The following is a 13,061-nucleotide window of genomic DNA, read 5'->3' as shown; positions in this document are numbered from 1 at the left end:
TCATCACTAGAGTCTAGATCGCTTCTGCAAACTCACTAGAACTTTCGAGTGACCAAATTTTTGAATCATCATCTTACCACGATCACCCTCTGTATAGTATCACTCTGTGAACCGCGTACACAAACGCAGCACACTCACCCCGCACAAACACATACACATACACATACACATACACGTATCACAACACGCACACATTTACTGCTGTGTCAAGCACCAACCGTATTTATATTTACCACGCAATAATTTTTAGCAGTGATTTTGATTAACGAGATTTATTTTGTTTTATTTTTCTTAACAAAGAAACAACAACAACAACACCTAACCTAGTTTTAGATAATAATACCACGACAGCGGTACCAGATGTACATAGCACACACACAGATTATACACCACACACAACCGAGCCAATAACAACTAATTTCGTAACAAAACTGCCAATAACAACAACACCACCAACAGCAACAACTCGCCAGTATGAAATGTCTTCGTCCGAGAGCACTACCGATTTACCCTCGACTGTTTCCACGGTTGAAGTGGCAAGAGAGACCACTTCGGCCGCTTCCCCTGAATTAGGTTCCACAGTTACAGCTTCGCGGGATAATGTACCGCATGAACCAATGACACAGCCTGCGATAACGGAAAAAGGTTTTGATCTCGTTTCCGACGGTACGACTACAGTCCGTGGTGGTACCGAAACTGGAACAACCACTACCGTAGTATCAGCTGAACAAACATCGACTTCTACGGCTACGTTTTCTCCAGAGACATCATCTGAGCGAAGAGAAACGACTTATGACGTAACTTTCAGCAGTACTGAGGGACCAGCGAAAGACATTGAACTTACGACAGCTTCCGTAACTGCGGAGCTAACGACTACTAGTACTTCGTCAAGTGATACTCACACTATGTTCTCAACAGAACTCCTGCAGGAAACTACCTCAAGTATAACCACCATTATCATTGCATTGCCAAAAACAAACAAGAGTCCGTCAACTTCAGAAACTCCTGCTCCAACATATCGCGATTACACTGAGCTGGAATACACCACAAGTTCTGAGCCATTTGCGTCCGATACGACCACCAGCAGCAGTGCAATGGAGAAAAAATCAACCGCTCACCATCCAAGCTTAGCATCGACATCTGTGGCCGATGTGACGACTACCGGTCACTCAGGTTCGGATGTGACTAACCTTGAAACCACAACACTAACGGATGCAAGCAAAACACCAGTATCGACAACCGGTTCATCCGGTTTCGATACGACAGCTAGCTCGGTAACGGAACGTGAGACGACTTCTGAGACATATACGAGTAGATCCACTTACCAAGATACAACGACTAAAAGCAGTCCAGTGGACCTGGAGACGACGACAGATTCAGATACCTCTGTAGTTACAGTCATGTCGGAAACTACAACCAAAATGGACAACTCAACCGATGAGAAAGTAACTACAGTTTTAAATGGAATTGCATTTACTGACACTACGACGTCAAAATCGGTTATCGAAGCAGGATCTACTACAACAGCTGATGGTGCGACAACTATAACCTTGACTACAATAGCAGATTCAAAAACGACCACCTCCACGCCAACAACAGACACGTCTGTAGTAACTGCAGTTGCTACCGAGAGAACATCCGGAACAGTTTCAACTACTCTAATCGAGGATTCAACTGATCAGGGAAGCACTACCATTGGAGTAACCATCATTGATTATAGCTCCACTGGTACAACCGTGGGAAGGACAAAAATAGATCAAGAAACTATTACTGAATCAATAACCGGTACGAGAACAAGTACTGAGGAAGGTTTCGATGCAGGATCCTCTACAACAACTCAAACTGAGACAACTACGACTGTTGGTTATGCATCAAAAACAACTGAAATAAGCGCTAACGAAAGAACCAGTGGAGCAACAACCGAAGATTCAACTGATCAGGAAAGAACAACCGCAACATCAACAAACGTTGATCGGGAAACAATGGCTGAACCGGGAACTGGTTCAACAATTACTACTGAGCGCATCTCTGACACAGCTTCATCAACGGGCACTACAACTGTTGGATACACAGCAGAAACAACTGTAGAAAGTGAAGTAGACTCCGAGAAGCCTGCTGAATCGACAACCACGGTCAAAGATGTAACTGATAAAAGAACCACAGTTACCAGCGAACTAACGGTTACCGATGATAGTTCTTCGACAGAAAGCACAAAAGCAGATCAAGGCTCAACTCCAGAATCAGCAGCTACTGACACGGGATCTACCACTGCAATTCACAGCGAGGAGACTACAGTTTATTCCACAACCGAATCTACCGTCTTCACGTACATTCCAGCTCATGATACTACTGCAGTAATAGGTTTTACAACTGTTAAAGGCGGTCTTGATGATCAAGAAGCGTCAACAGTAGCTAGTGAAGTTACATCTACCGGAACAATTGAAGACACAACAAGAGATCAACAAACGACTAAAGGGCAACATATAACTGGTTATAGAACAGATTCTACGACTATTGGAAGCACGACAGTGCCCGAATCGGTAGAAACTGGAACTCCAGATTTTGATACTACAACACTTGGAGCTCAACGTGATCGGGAAACTGAGACAACTACGTTTAGTAGCGCTGTAATGGATTCTCGGACGACGCTCAGTGATACAAAGGATCAAACAACAGTGCAGGCAAAAACCGATCGAACTACTACGGAAATTCCCACTTTTAAGCCAGTGACTATTACCCAACAACCAACCACGGATGCAGCCGATCGCCAAGCAACTACACCATCGGAAACCGTTACGAGTATAACAAGTTCTATATCAGATGAGACAACTTTGCTTGTAGCCCAAGCGGATCATACAACAGAATCAGACACTAGCGATAGCAGTACTCGAATTGGCCCACAAAGCACGGTTGTCATTACTGCCGTAGATCAAACATCTACCGAAAGACTGACTACAAGCACCTATGCAACTAATGGTGCGGCTCAAACGGATTCTACCGCAAGTACGGTACCATCGATTGTAACCGAAACGACTAAGCCTTTTGCTGTTGACTCTACTACAAAAAGTGGACTAGATAGCACCGCAGTGACGGATGAGGAAGAACGAGCTGCGGTTACAACAACTGGTGATGACAGAACGGTATCAACAGATTCACCAACTGAGTACTCTTCCTCTGGTTACAAAACTACAGTTTCAACGTCACACTTCACTCAATCAGAAGAGGATGCAACAACTGCTTATGGTGAAACCTTCAAAGACAAAATTACAACTGAATCTTCAACTGCTAGTGTGTCTACTGCAAATACTCCTATGTCATCTAGTTCAACCACAACTGAATTTAACCAAAGTACAACATACTCGGCAATATTGACAACGAAACAACAGGACGACAGTCAATACACTACCGTAGGAACAACTTCATCTGGCAAGGATTACCATGAGGTCTGGTCGACAAATACTCCAGGTATATCGAAGTACGATTCTACAACTGAAAGCGAACGTTCAGAAGTCACTAAAACCACGATTACTCTGAGTGAGGATATTTCGACTGTTGGTCGCACAACTGAAAGGAGCGAGACTACAGTGTTTGAGTCCACAACAAACCAGGAGTCTCCAGTTTGGCAGAGCTCATCGGAATATGACGATCAAGGTACAACAACTGCATCAGAGACAGAGAAATTCGTCACTACAACGTTGAAAACGACAGTGAAAAATCAACATGGTACATCAACTCCTGCTGCGCTAGAATATACAACTACGAAATATTCTGGTGGATCGATGAGGCCAACTTACTCTACAACCAGAGACCAAGAAGATACTTCAAAGTATGTGCTTCAGGAAGGTACAACCATAGAATACATTAAAGTGACCGATAGAACAACAACGAATTCCGAGGATACAACATTGGGACCCACAGTTAAAGATATAGAAGGAACTGCAACGTCGGATGTATACGAGAAAACAACTGAATCCGCTAAAACCACCGATGGAACAACACAGGTTGTGGATATCACGACATTTAAGTCCACCTCTGATGATCTTGATCAAACTTCTACACCAGGATTACAAGAGCAAACTACCGTAAGATATACTGAAGTCACTGACGGCACAACGCATCCTACTTATACTTCGTTGCAAGACCGAGAAGATACTAAAACATCTGGAGAACAGGAAGGAACAACCGAAACATATACTGATGTCACCGGCGGTGCAACGAAACGTGCGGATGCAACATTAAAGTCCACATCAGAAGATCTTGAAGGCACATCGACCCCAGCAATGCAGGAGAAGACTACCTTAGCGTATACAGAGGACACCAATGGAATAACACAGCCTGCATACACTACGATATTGAAGTCAACATTGAAAGCTGGAGAAGAATCTTCAACACCAGAAGTTCAGGAACTAACTACTGATAAAACAACGCAGTCTGTGGAGACTACGACATTGAAGTTTAAAGAAGGTACTTCGCCATCAGGAATGCAGGAAAGAACAACTTTAGGGTATACTGAAGCTACTGATAGAAGTACGTTAATAACGGACAGTACGACATTGAAGTTCACAGAAAAAGATCAAGAAGGCACATTGTCATCGAAATCGCACTATACAACAACATTGAAATCCACATCGAAGGATGAAGAAAGCACGTCAACATCTGTAATCCAGGCAATAACAACCCAAGGATATACTGAGATTACCGATAGTAGAACGCATGTAACGGACTCTACGACATTGAAATTCACAGAAAAGGATGAAGAAGTCACTTCACCATCGAAAATGCAGAATACTACGACATTGAAACCCACATCGAAGGATCAAGAAAGCACGTCAACCGCTGTAATCCAAGAAAGAACAACCCAAGGATATACTGAGATTACCGATAGTAGAACGCAAGTAGCTGATACTACGACATGGAACTTCACATCAAACGGTCAGGATGGCACAACATCATCGGAAGATCAAGAAAGAACAACCCAAGGATATACTAAGGTCACCCATGTAACAGAACCGGCCTACACTACAACGATTTCTTCAATGATAAATCAAGCAGGTACAGATACTACGACATTGAAGAACGCATCGGAAGATCAAGAAAGAACGCCGACATTTGGATTGCCAGAAAAAACAACCCAAGAATATACTGAAGTGACGGATGTAACAACGAATCAAGCGGATACAACATCAAGAATTACGATGAAAGATCAAGAGGTCACCTCAACATCTGGGGAGCAAGACAAGATTACCGATACATCTACTGCACCTTCCGACGGAACATCACAATCTACGGAAACTACAACTAGCAGATTTACAGCCCGTGATCAAGAAGGAACTTCAACCCCGGAAATTCAAGAGAGGACTACCCTATTATACACTGAGGGATCTAAAGGAGCAACAATTCCTACAGATAGGTCTACTGTAAGAGGTCAAGAAGAAGAAGTGACATTCGGAAAATCCGAAAGAACCACCATGCCATACAACACTGACACCCCAACAATACAGTCCACAGTAGATGATCAAGAAAGAACTTCAACCGTTTCATATACTGAGATCACCGATGAAATAACTCAGGATGCAGGCAGTACAACATTGGAATCTGCAGCAAAACGAACCTCAACATCTATGGTACATGCTGAGTCTACCGATTATACAACGCCGACATCCTATACTACGACATCGAGGTCGATAGTGGAGAAAGATCAAAAAGGCAGCACAATTGGAATGCAGGAACAGACAACCATAGGTTATACTGATGGAAATATGCTATCCACGGGTACAAGCGGTTACTTTGAGGATAAAACATCATCCCATCAGATTGAAACAACTACGCATACTCAGACCACTAGGAGATATTCGGAAGAACCGGGACCCAGCACAACTGGAGCAGTCTCTGAGGCGGAAACCAAAAAATACACCACGTCGACCGAACTACTCTACACGTCGGAAGCTGTGACATCGCAAAAAGGAATTGGATCATCTTCACAAACAATGGGATCGGATCGAACCACAGAAAAGCAAACTGCGGCTGAACCAGCCAATATTACAGCTGATCAATTTTTCGATAAAACCACAACAAAGTATGCAACAAGCTCAATAGATGATCGTAGCACTACTATGCGATTTGCTGACGAAGAACAGCCTTCTACATATGCTTACTTCACATCTTCAGAGAAGACAACGGCACTACACATTGAACATGAGGGTAGTACTGACGTTGCTACATCTATGACATTCTCAAGCACTGAAACCCAAGGAAAAGAATTTTCAACCATTATTCCTACAACTCCAGAATCGGTCCATACCACAACTTTAAGGGATATGGTGAAAGATGAAGAGATTACCACCACTGTATCTGATGAAGCAACCAAGACATCATCGTCTTCCGAATTGCTGGAGACAACATCTACGTACTATACGGAATCTGGAATAACCACTGGACACACATCTTCGGCATACACTAGCTCAACAAAGCATCCGCAGGATGAGTTGACCACCTCTACAGAGGGATCATCTTCGATCGACAGTGAAAGTCTGTTGACAAGTACCAAAAAGATCACCATATCAGGAGAGATTGAACGCACTACCACTACAACGCTTCCAATTGATATGTCGTCTATCGAAACTACAACTCCGGTTGCAATGGATAGGGAAACGACCTCCTCCAGTACCACCGACCGTACTTCCAAAAAACCTTACGTTAGCACACATCGTCCGACGCCAAGGACTGAAGATACGGAGTATCCGAAGACTACGGCTTCTGAAGAACCTACTACACGGATAGGTATTACCGAATTACAAACTCATCTAAATGAGGATCGTAGTACGACGGCAGGACCTACAATCTCTCAAGAAATGGAGCTAGAACATGTTACAAAGGATTATGAAGTTGGTTCCACGACCATCAAAACGCACCGAACTGAAGCATCCACGTTAGATGCGACAACATCTGGAAACACTGCTACCTCGACTGCCGGTTTTGCATCTACCGAGCCGTTTTCTGACCAAACATCAATCCCCTCCTCGACAGGTTTAGATTTAGGTTTAGGTTCAACAACAATCCCCATGACGGCTCAAGCTTCCGAAGACATTTCAACTGATTCTCCAATTTCACACACACTATCAACTCCCATGGATGAGTTACAATCCACGGACTTGAGAGATACTGCGACCACAACCCATACACCACCGAGAACTTGCAAAACCTCCTCCGATTGCGAGATATCCGAAATATGCAAACAATCACACTGTATTCCCAAATGTACAGACAACTTACCTCCCAATACACCCTGCGCAAAAGGTATAATCAGCTGCCTGCCACGAGAGTATCTCGATTCTACGTCTCCTTCCCCTCTCTCTCTCTCATACTGTTCTGTGCACTTCTACACTGTTTTATACACTGCGTTTCCTGATACTGAGTTTGAAGTTTGTTTCTCTCTGAGTGCTCCCGTCCTAGGCATTCAACTGTAAAGTTTGTTTCCTAGCTAGCTAGCTTTAAGCCTTCTAACCTATTCTAAACGAGCCTCTAACTTTTGCTATAACCTATGTCTATTCTAATTTATTGTCTCTTTTCAACAATGAAAATGGAAATACATTCAACTCGGTTTGTTCATACCTGCTGGTCAAGAATCGTTCTAAAACCTCATATTTTACCGAGAGAAGCGGATAGTTTACATAACAAACCAGCTTACTGATCTTTATGGGGTGTTTACACTTGTGCTGATTCGCAAAACCTAATAAACAAATACAATAAACGAACGGTAACCCGGATGGTAGAACTATCCCACAAATGGTTTGGATGACTCACAGACTGAGTCAAGTTGAGAAACCCTCTTTTTTCCCATACACATTTTACCCAATTTCGTAAAATGTGTATGGGAAAATAAGAGAATGAGTCCACTTGACTCAGTCTCTGAGTTACTTTCGAAGGTCTTAATAATTAACATTAACGCATCAATTTCTGGTACAAACATGACCGGATTACACCAAATTTGGGTTAATCATAATTATGAACCAGCACATATGGGAGCATCCATAAATGACGTAGCATATTTTTGATCAATTTTAGACCCCTCCCCCCCCCCCCTCGTAGCGTATTTGGCTATATCCAATACATGGCCGGTCACAAATTCTGAAACCCCCACCTCCCCCCTCAAATGCTACGTCATTTATGCATGTTCCCTATGTAAACAGGTCATTAGGGGAAATAAATCGCTGAACTGCTGGTATGAACAACCTGAACAGCGTTCAACACTTAAATGGCTGCTTAGAAAAGCCTACTGTTTGTAAATAAACAATAGCCCTAAGCCGCCATTTAAGGAGAAACATCCACGCCGATAACTGCTATACAATACATTCGATGATTGTTCTAATACACTCTAATCCCCCCACCACCAACATCCGCGCCCAATTAACAACAACGTACGATAGAACCACCTGGCACACCCAAAATACCCGAACCCTGCCAATCGGATGCCGACTGTATCGAAACCGAGGTTTGCTTTATGGAGGTGTGCGAGAATCCCTGTCTATTTGACAGTGTCTGTGCTCCGACGGCGACCTGTCACGCGAAAATGCACCGACCAATCTGCACGTGTCCTCCGGGGCACGAGGGTAATCCAACTATCAAGTGCACACCACTGGAACCAAGTAAGGATCACTAACGCTTTTCATCTACTTTACTCAATCAAAACTACTCTGCACTACTAAGCAAATCAAGTGTTAACATTCTGCACACGTTTGGCCACAACCACTTTAAAAAATGTAAATGATGTAAAAATTTCCAGAATATGTATAAATGCAGATCCACGTGCAACAGTATAGATAGCGTTTTTCTCTGCACCAAGTATTCAAAACACACCCGTTTTTCTGTTTTCTTTTTTTCCTTGCACCTTTAACAGTTCAATGCACCTCGAATGACGAATGTCCTCTCATGGAAGCCTGTGTCGGAAATTTGTGCCGTCGACCATGCGATGTAAAGAATCCGTGCGCTACGAATGCAGTGTGCATTAACAAGAACCACGGTTCTGAGTGCAGCTGTATTGAAGGTTATCACGGAAACGGTTTCGTAGCTTGTCAACCAGGTAAACTAGTTCCCCAAAATGCTTCTGCGGTGACAATCTCCATAACAGTTCCTTCGAATCCCTTTGTAGTGACCACTCCAGGTTCAGTGTGCCAGTATAACGAGGATTGTCCACCGGATAAGCTGTGCGATCGGTTGAACCGCGTGTGCCTTAATCCTTGCCAGGAGGATTCCTGTGGAGACAATGCCGAGTGCATCCCACAAAATCATGGCGTCGAATGCCGTTGCCATAGTGGATACACTGGCAATGCGTACATTGAATGTGTTCAACTACACGGTTGCCGGTCAGATAGCGAATGCAGCTCATACGAAGCTTGCATCAACGGACAATGCTTGTCTCCTTGTCAATGCGGACCAAATGCACTTTGCGATGTTCGTGACCATAAACCGCAGTGCAAGTGTCCACCAGGGTACAGAGGAGACGGCCGATTGGGATGCAGTCCACCTAGCAATCCATGCGATCCGAACCCATGTGGTGTTAACGCTATGTGCGAAATTGACGCTGGTAGTCCAGTGTGCTTCTGTCCAAAGGGAATGACTGGAAATCCGTTCAAGAATTGCAGTAAGTATCCATTTCTGAACCCATCTAAAAGCACAATTTCTTATCCCGCTCTTTCCTCCCCACAGTTCCTGAAGGAGACAAATGTTCACCAAACCCTTGCGGGCCAAACACTGGATGCCGTAAAATCAACGGACAAGCTGCCTGTTTCTGCCTGCCAGAATTCGAAGGCAACCCACCGGAAGTGCCGTGCCAACTGCCACATAACCCTTGCGATCCGTCGCCATGTGGACCAAACACGCAGTGTACCCTACTGAACAATGGATTCGCCAAATGTACCTGCCTTAGTGGATACATAGAAAGTCCCAACACGATCCGAGGATGCATTGAACCAAGAAATCCATGCGAACCAAACCCATGCGGTTTTGGAGCTGTTTGCGACTCTTCGCGCAATCCGGTATGCTACTGTCCGGAAGGAAACGTTGGTAATCCATTCCGAAGCTGCATAGAGCCAGTTGTTACACCCGAACTGTGCAAGCCTGGCCCATGTGGAATCAATGCAGATTGCTACATCGCCGAGGGAAGAGAACAGTGCTACTGCAGACCAGGATACATCGGGGATGCCTACGCTGGATGCATAGAGCAGCCACGTTCGGTTTGCGAACCAAATGCGTGCGGACCAGGAGCCGAGTGTTTGATACTAACCGATGGATCACCTGCTTGCAGATGCCCACCAGGACTCAGCGGAGATCCAACCAGTGCTGAGGGATGTCATGGATACGAATGCCGAGTGGATAATGATTGCTCGGTCGATAAGGCTTGTATTGGATTCCAATGCGTTGATCCTTGCCCAGGCTCTTGCGGAGCGGGAGCTTACTGCAAGGTGGAAAAACATCACCCTGTTTGCTTCTGTAATGCAGGACTTACTGGTAATCCAGCCTATCGCTGTTACACAATGGATCAACAAGTTCCGAACAATCAGTGTAAACCAGGAGTTTGCGGCATCAACACACAGTGTACCATGCGCAACCGCAGACCGATCTGCAAGTGTTTGCCCAACTACAAAGGTGATCCAAAGAGAGGCTGCAAACCCGAATGCGAACTGAACTCTGATTGTCCAACGGATAAGGCTTGCTACAACCGCCGTTGTGTACCGCCTTGTAACGGGGCAGTTTGCGGTGTAAATGCAGAATGCCAAGTCGAATACCATACACCGATGTGCAAATGTCCAAACGGATATACTGGAGATGCATTCGTACAATGCGTTTCAATTCCAGAAGATAGAAATATGACACGACAGCCATGCCAGTCATCACCATGTGGACCGCAAGGTGTATGCTCGGTCTATGGCAATGATGTAGCATTGTGTGATCCATGTTCGGCCCCAGATGCCATTCATAACCCACGTTGCAGACCACAGTGTGTTCTGAATACGGATTGCCCATTCAATTTGGCTTGTTTACAAGGAAAATGTCAGGATCCTTGTCCAGGTTCCTGTGGATACAACGCCGTGTGTACGGTTGAGCAACATCGACCGGTATGCTCCTGTCCACCAGGCCTGTATGGAAATCCATACGAACGCTGTATTCAACAAGATACGCCACTGGAAACGTGTGATACAATTCGCTGCGGAGCGAACACAGATTGTAAACGAATGGGAGGAGTCTTGGCCTGCGTTTGCAAGAAGAACTACTACGGAGATCCTCTGATTGGATGTAGACCCGAGTGCGTAATCAACACCGATTGTCCAGTCAACAAGGCATGTGTTAATAATCGTTGCCAAGATCCATGTGTTGGAGTCTGTGGGGTAAATTCTCAGTGTACAGTAGTGAACCATATTCCAGTATGCTACTGCCCACCGACGCATACGGGTGATGCCCTGATCACGTGTACAGAGAAAACCTATCTGCCTCCGGATACTACACCTTGCGATCCAAATCCATGTGGTCCGAACAGTAAGTGTTTGTCAACACCCGATAACTACGCAGTATGTTCATGTCTACCGGGATTCAGAGGTGTACCACCGGCTTGCCAAGCGGAATGTATGATTAACGCCGAATGCCCACAGAACAAGGCTTGCATCAATTTGAAGTGCGTTGACCCATGCCCGGGAACGTGTGGAACCGGAGCTAGGTGTGAAGTATTGAATCACAATCCAATCTGTAGCTGCGGACCAAACCAGGAAGGCGATCCATTTGTTGTGTGTGAAGGTCGACAGAAGGATCCACCGACCGAACTACCGAGAAATCCATGTGATCCATCGCCTTGTGGATTGAATTCAATTTGTCAAGTTAAGCGCAACCGACCAGTGTGCTCGTGTCAGCCAAATTTCATTGGTAGCCCACCACATTGTCGTCCGGAATGTGTTCTTAGCACAGAGTGTCCACAGGACAAGGCTTGCATCAATGAAAAGTGCCAGAATCCATGCGCAAATGCATGTGGTACGAATGCCGAGTGTCACGTTGTGTCCCATTCAGCATTTTGTAACTGTAAGCGAGGCTTTGAAGGCGACGCTTTCGTTGGATGTTCGGAAGTGCAACGAGCACCACCATCGCCAGCCGATCCATGTTATCCAAATCCGTGTGCTGAAAACGCGCTATGCACTGGTGTTAATGGAGCAGCCAAATGTACGTGTATCGCACCGTACCTGGGAGATCCTTATAATACCGGATGCAGACCCGAGTGTGTACTCAATTCAGATTGTGCCAGTCAGATGGCCTGTATCAATCAACATTGTCGGGATCCTTGTCCCGGTGTGTGTGGATCAAACGCTGAATGTATCGTGGCAAATCACATCCCAGTTTGTGAATGTAGCCGAGGTTTCGTCGGTGATCCGTTCCAAGGATGTCGAAGAGAGGTTCAGCAACCTATGCCACCTACGGATCCATGCGCTCAATGTCCATCGAATAGCGTTTGTCGAATTGTGGCAGGTCGTCCAACATGCTCGTGTCCAGAAGGATACCGTGGAGCTCCACCAGCATGCAGACCAGAATGTTCAAGTCACGAAGAATGTCCACATGACCAAAGCTGTATCAACCTTAAGTGTAAGGATCCTTGTCCAGGACTATGCGGAACTAACGCACAGTGTCAGGTCATCAACCACAAACCGTTCTGCAGTTGTCTACGAGATTACTACGGAAATCCATTCGAGCAGTGTATGCCGAAACCAGCTGAACCAGTACATCCGTGTCAACCGAGTCCATGTGGACCGTACGCCGAGTGTCGTGAAGTGAATGATCGAGCCGTTTGTTCGTGCGTGACAGGTATGCTCGGTGCTCCACCGAACTGCCGTCCTGAATGTGAAACCCATCAAGACTGTCCATCGAATCGTGCATGCTTTGCACAGAAGTGCAAAGATCCTTGCGTTGGATCGTGTGGCTTCAATGCCCAATGCGTCTCTCGTGACCATCGTCCCGAGTGCTACTGTATGGACAGCTTCGAAGGTGACCCGTACACTGGATGCAGTCCCAAAGGTAAGTGCCAC

The 13,061-nt window shown here is 45.3% G+C and overlaps 1 protein-coding gene across 21 annotated transcripts in view; it reads left to right on the top strand.

Annotated features, from left to right (window-relative positions):
• The window catches only part of dpy (dumpy), a 595,824-nt gene that overhangs the window by 521,087 nt on the left and 61,676 nt on the right, over positions 1–13,061 (top strand). For 15 of the 21 annotated variants that reach the window (XM_065217641.1, XM_065217653.1, XM_065217660.1 and 12 more), the window contains 5 exons: positions 301–7,296; positions 8,427–8,645; positions 8,897–9,079; positions 9,149–9,640; positions 9,706–13,050. In XM_065217641.1, the coding sequence (XP_065073713.1) occupies positions 301–7,296; positions 8,427–8,645; positions 8,897–9,079; positions 9,149–9,640; positions 9,706–13,050 (11,235 nt within the window). Of the gene's footprint in view, positions 1–300; positions 7,297–8,426; positions 8,646–8,896; positions 9,641–9,705; positions 13,051–13,061 lie in introns of all 21 variants that reach the window. The other 6 variants (XM_065217658.1, XM_065217661.1, XM_065217652.1 and 3 more) reach the window with 3 other exon arrangements.

This window comes from Ochlerotatus camptorhynchus, unplaced genomic scaffold (genome assembly GCF_037179485.1).
Source record: "Ochlerotatus camptorhynchus isolate MF236.1 unplaced genomic scaffold, CSIRO-AGI_Acam_v1.1 ptg000078l, whole genome shotgun sequence".
NCBI classification, from domain to species: domain Eukaryota; kingdom Metazoa; phylum Arthropoda; class Insecta; order Diptera; family Culicidae; genus Ochlerotatus; species Ochlerotatus camptorhynchus.
This window is presented reverse-complemented; position numbering and strand designations above follow the sequence as displayed.